Source organism: Trichechus manatus, unplaced genomic scaffold (assembly GCF_000243295.1).
Source record: "Trichechus manatus latirostris isolate Lorelei unplaced genomic scaffold, TriManLat1.0 scaffold00003, whole genome shotgun sequence".
Lineage (NCBI taxonomy): Eukaryota > Metazoa > Chordata > Mammalia > Sirenia > Trichechidae > Trichechus > Trichechus manatus.
This window is the reverse complement of record NW_004443939.1, coordinates 26,796,586-26,802,585: the sequence shown is the minus strand read 5'-3', so window position 1 is coordinate 26,802,585 and position 6,000 is coordinate 26,796,586. Positions and strand designations below refer to the sequence as shown.

The 6,000-nt window shown below is 40.0% G+C and overlaps 1 protein-coding gene across 8 annotated transcripts in view; it reads left to right on the top strand.

Moving 5' to 3' along the window:
- The window catches only part of USP33 (ubiquitin specific peptidase 33), a 78,671-nt gene that overhangs the window by 26,743 nt on the left and 45,928 nt on the right, over positions 1-6,000 (top strand). For 5 of the 8 annotated variants that reach the window (XM_023731216.1, XM_023731219.1, XM_023731210.1 and 2 more), the window contains exons 2-4: positions 3,717-3,848; positions 4,024-4,077; positions 4,505-4,567. In XM_023731216.1, the coding sequence (XP_023586984.1) occupies positions 3,768-3,848; positions 4,024-4,077; positions 4,505-4,567 (198 nt within the window). In that variant the 5' untranslated portion in view covers positions 3,717-3,767. Of the gene's footprint in view, positions 1-2,385; positions 2,448-3,716; positions 3,849-4,023; positions 4,078-4,504; positions 4,568-6,000 lie in introns of those variants that run through there. The other 3 variants (XM_023731245.1, XM_023731239.1, XM_023731212.1) reach the window with 2 other exon arrangements.

Genomic DNA, 6,000 nt, shown 5'->3' with positions numbered 1-6,000 from the left:
AAATATACATGGCCAAAGATACACCATTTCAAAAATTTCTACATGCACAGTTCAGTAACATCGACTACACTCTTCCAATTGTGCTACTAGTCTCACTTTAGATGAAGGCTTACAGAACAAAGTAGTTTCTCATTTAACAGTTAGCACACATGTTGCCCTATGACAATGGTTAACAACCTCACAACACATCAACACTATCCTTACTCAACCTTGAGTTCCCTATCACCAGGTTTCCTGTCCCCTTCTGCTTTCTGGCCCTTGTCCCTGGACTGCTGTGCCTCATTAGTCCCATTTGGTTTTATGGGGCTGTACACGCCCCGGCTAAACAGTGAACCTTGGAAATGACTTCACTGAGCTAAAAGGGTGTCTGGGGGCCATACATATGTCTACATTTTTTAAGTCCCTCTGTTTTGTTTTAATGTTGTCATGTTTTACATATTCACATCTGTTTCCCTATTTTCAGTGCTTTAGCTTTAATTTACTTTTGTGACTTCCCTATCTGGGTTGATATCTGGTTGCTCTGTCCTGTGTTCTAGTCTTGGATTGTTATCTGATGTTACTGATTTTCTAAGCGGAGGACTCCCTTTAGTATTTCTTGTAATTTTGGTTTGGTTTTTGCCAGTTCCCTAAACTTCTGTTTATCTGGAAATGCCCTAATTTTGCCATCATATTTGAGAGACAGCTTTGCTGTATATACAATTCTTGGCTGGCAGTTTTTTTCTTTCAAGGCTTTATATGTGCCATCCCATCGCCTTCTTGCCTGCATGATTTCTGCTGAGTAGTATAAGCTTATTCTTATTGACTCTCTTTTGTAGATGACTTTTCATTTATCCCTAGCCGCTCTTAAAATTCTCTATCTTTCGTTTTGATAAGGTTGATTATAATATGTCTTGGTGACTTTCTTTTGGGATCTACCTTATGTGGGGTTTGATGAGCATCTTGGATAGATATCTTGTCATCTTTCACGGTGTCAGGAAAGTTTTCTGCCAACAAATCTTCAACAATTCTCTCTGTATTTTCTGTTATCGTCTCCTGTTCTGGTACTCCAGTCACTTGTAGGTTATTGGTCTTGATAGAGTCTCACATACTTCTTAGGGTTTCTTCATTTTTTAAAATCCTTCTGTCTGATTTTTTATCAAATAAATTGGTGTCAAGTGCTTTATATTCAGTCTCACTAATTCTGACTTCCATTACCTCAGTTCTGCTCCTATGACTTTCTATTGAGTTGTCTAATTCTGAAATTTTATTGTTTATCTTCTGGATGTCTGATTGCTGTCTATATGGATTCTTACAGCCTGTTAAATTAGTCATTATGCTCTTCTCTAATCTTTTTAATTTCCTCTATTGCATGTTCTGCGTTTTGCTTAATTTCCTTCCTAATTTCTTGAAGAGTTCTGTATATTAATCTTTTGTGTTCTGCCTCCAGTAATTCAAAGAAATTTTTCCTTCTCTGGAAAATTTCTAGATTCATTGTTTTGGAAGCTTGCTGAAGCCATCATGGGTTGCTTCTTTATGTGATATGATATTGACTGTTGTCTCTGAGCCATCAATAAGTTATTATATTTATGTTTGCTTACTGTGTCCTAGCTTCTTGTTTTGATATGCCCAAATAGGCTGCCTGTATGAGCTAGTTTGATTATCGGCACCTTTGAAGCTCTAATGTCCTGTTACTAAGTATGTGAGCTCAAGAGTCCGCCCACTCCTCCTGTATGGATTCAGCCTAGGTGGCCAGGTAGATAGCCACCAAGTGTGTGGTGTAGGCTCTCACAGTGCTGGACAGGCATGGGTGATTGGTGTAGGCACAGGCATCTGGTGCAGCAGGGGGACACAGTCTGAGCAAGGCAAAGGGCTGACAGTTGCCCCTGAGTGTCCAGAAGGAAGGCGTGTCCCTGTTCCTTAGAGCATGTAGGTGGGTGAGTTTTACAGCCAGACTATGAGCACCTAATGCTGTTGGCTGTCAGGACTGGGGGACACCTTTTATTCATGGGCCCCTATCGCAGGTAGCTAGGTGGCATGGGTGGAGCCACTAGTCCTCACACCCCTGATATGCGTAGGTGAAGGTTTAATGGGCATGCAGTGTCAAATGTCAAGAACCTGCCATTTCACAGCTGAAATAGTTGAAGTTAGATTTCCAGTATATACCCTGTTGTACTGTGGTAATGATGAGGGCCTACGCAGTTGAGATGGGCCCACACAAGTTTATAGAGGAGGAAAGGCACTCAAAGCCCGTGGATCCCTTATGCGTGTGCCTAGGCAAAGGAGCTGTGCCTACCCTGGGTTCTTGGCTTAGGGGAGCCGGCAGTTTATTTTTACCTGTTTGTTAATTTGTTCACTCTCCAAGGTAGGGAGAATGGCTCCGGGCTTGTGATGGATCCTACTTTTGGCCCAGGGGACTCGGCAATTGCTGAAGCCCGTCCGGGATCCAGTGCAGAGCAGGGAGTGGGGAGGTAAGTGGGAGAGAGGTTTTTCACTAAGGGGGTTGTTTTTAATCTGCACGGTAAGCCATACGCAAGTACTTGTCTTTCACCGATGGGGGCTGTTTCTCACTGTTTCTGGGTGGCCGTGTAGACTCTCTGGCGCTGGGTCTCTCCTAGTGTGGAATACGCCTCCCGAGCATGGCTGCTTGCCTGCCTCACCGCTCACCCTCAAGCGGATCAGGCCTGAATGGCTCAGGCTCTCACCGGCTCAGGTCTGGCACCTCCTCGCTGCTTCCGAACCATCTCTCCCTCCCCTGCCACTCAGTCTGGTTCCTTAACTCTGCCTTTGATGTTCAGGGCCCCCAGATTGCCATATATAATCAAATCACTTGTTTTTTCGGGTCTTTGTTGTAAGAGGGTCCACCAGAAGCGTCTGACTACTCTGCCATCTGTCTTTGAGGGCAGCTCTGGATGGGTTCCCACTGCCAACGTTTTGGTTCCTAGTAGAGCACTTAACTATTTGTGCCACCCAGGGACTCTTCCCCTAAGGTATATAAACTAAAAAACCAAAACTAGTTTCTGTAGATGCTATATAACCAAAACTCAAACCCGTTGCTGTTGAGTTGATTCCGACTTACAGCTACCCTTTAGGGCAGAGTTGAACTGCCCCATAGGATTTCCAAGGAACAGCTGGTGGATTCAAACTGCCAACCTTTTGGTTAGCAGCTGAGCTCTTAACCACTGTGCCACCAGGGCTCCAAACAAAAAAGAAAACCCATTGCTGTTGACTGCTCCTAGTGACCCTTTAGGACAGAGTAGACCCTATAGTAAAGACTGCCCCGTAGGTTTTCCAAGGCTGTAAGTCTTTATGGAAGCAGACTGACACATCATTCTTTCACGGAGGGCCTGGTGAGTTTGAATCGGCGACCTTTTGGTTAGCAGCTGAGCACTTAACCACTGCTCCACCAGGGCTCCTTTATATTTGAGTAACTTGAATTTTTTTCTCTTTTTGTTATTTACCACTACAAAGTGAAATGGCTGACAGAGAAGGGGAAAGTAGCAAAAGGCATGGAGAACCAAACTACATTGCTTTATAGGTGTTGGTTTTAATAAAATGTTCATGTGGTATAGAAATTTCCAGTGCTGGAATTAACCTCAGTTACACAACTCATTTGTGACTGTTTTAACATGTATTTTTTTTTGTAGAACAAAGGGGTAAACATTTATTCTGTTACCTTTTTTAATTTTGTTTTTAATGTTTTAGCATTTTTAATTGTTTTTTTGTCACTTTTCCTATAGATATTGCCTCATTTGGAAAGCTTGGGAAAACAGGGAAAAATTTCTAGCAAAATGTCAGCTTTTCGAAATCATTGTCCACATTTGGATTCAGTTGGAGAAATAACAAAAGAAGATTTAATACAAAAATCTCATGTAAGATACAGATTTTCTTTTTTCCATGGAAAATCAGATTCTCTCAAAAAGGCAGTTTTTTATAAATTACTGTAGTGCTGTATGCTCGTGAGTCCCAATTTTGAAGTTATTGGTGAATTGTGTGTGTTAGGGCATGTCACTATAACAATAATGTCAGAATGATCTCTTTTCTTAGGGTGCTTGTCAGGATTGTAAAGTCAGAGGACCAAATCTTTGGGCATGCCTGGAGGTATGTTTTTTCTCAAAAGTTTCCTGTTAGGAAAAATATGGATCTGTAAAATGATAACCAGGAACAAAAATTTGACACTTAAAGAATTTGATAAATGAATGTACTTTAAAAATTGACAACAAAATTTAAACTTAAACTTTGGAAGCGTTTTTATTTACAGTGCTTTTGCGGAGATTTAATAAATCACTCTGGGATATGTTATGCTTGCCTTTTATTAGAGGTCACATAGTTTTTAGCTTAGAAATATTCTGTTCTTTTGTGTATGAGATCTTTTGGTTAAATTAACTGACTATGGAAAGTCATTGAAACATTGAGTTAAAATAAGTGATCAAAGTTTAATTGTAATATATATGCTATTATATATTTATACACACACATATTTATGTTACAAAATACCTCATTTCCTTTTTTGTATAATTATTTATAGAATAGATGTTCATATGTTGGCTGTGGTGAATCACAAGTGGATCATAGCACCATACATTCTCAGGTATGTATATAGAAGACTTTAATGCAAGACCTTTTTAGTGAGTCTGAGGGAAAGTAAAGGTGTATACAAATTATTAATTCAAGTTGTAATTCAAAATTTTGTGCCTTTTAGGTAAATTGAATTAAAGCTTAGTTTATGCTCTCTGTGAAAGATGGCGGGGGGGGGGATTGTTAAGAAAATCAACACTAGAATGAAGTTGTATTAAGAGACATTTAAGAAGTACACCTCCAGATGGGTGGAGATGATAGCTGGAATATTAGGTTGTTGTCAAGGTCAGAGAGTGGATGCTTAGAGTTGTGACCCAAACCAAACCAAACCCATTGCCCTCAAGTGAATTCCGACTCACAGTGACCTTATAGGTTGGAGTAGAACTGCCACATTATTTTTCTTGCAGAGCTGTTGGTGGATTTCAACTGCCGACCTTTTGGTTTGCAGCTGAGTGCTTTAACCACTGTGCCACCAGAGCTCCTTAGAGTTATGACAGGGTCTCACTAACTTCTTTAAATCTCATCTTAAAAATTACCTTTTCCTTTAAGTCTTTTTTTAATTTTTATTTTTTTAAATTTTTTTATTGTACTTCAGGTGAAGGTTTACAGAACAGATAGTTTCTCATGAAACAGTAGTACACATGTTGTTTTATGACATTGGTTAACAACCCCATGACATGTCAACCCTCTCCCTTGACCTTTTTTTTTGGTGAAAATATACATAGCCAAACATACACCATTTAAGTCTTTTTGACTGGAGTCCCCTTTCTACTTCGCTCTGGTTGTTTTTTGCTTCCTGTGTAAATCTGTGCATGCCTCTTTTATAGTACAGGCAGTGCCTGACGTAGGATGGGGTTCCCTTCCGACAACACTGTCATAAGTTGGTTCTGATGTAAGTCAAACACCTCATTTTTTCTTGATTGGAAACATTACATATAAACATTTGCAAGTGAAAATGTGAGAATGATAACATCAGCAAATTATATACTGCAGCATTGTATGTAATACATATTACTAACGATAAGATGTAGCCCCTGAAAAAAAGGACGGTCGTAAGGGCGGTTCAGCGTAACTGAAATACGACATACGTCGGGGACTACCTGTACTAGCCTGTGCTCCCATTCTAGACTATAAATTTCTTGAGAATGAACTGCGTGTTTTTCACATTGATAATCTCTTCAGCATCCAGCCGTTCTCAGCAGGGTTCCTCAAAAGAATTAGTTAAGCCTCAAGAGAATTAATTAAGCTCGAATATGCCAAGGCTTTAAGACATCACTGTGTATAATTAATTAACTTCTCTTATATACATATAGAAGGTACTAGCTATGTACCATCCTTGGGAGGATTGAGAAAATAGTCACTCAAATCATTTTTTTGTAGGGCCTGCTTCTTTTACAGAACTTCAGTTGAGAAAGGCTGGACTTTTATCCGTCCAAGATCATATTT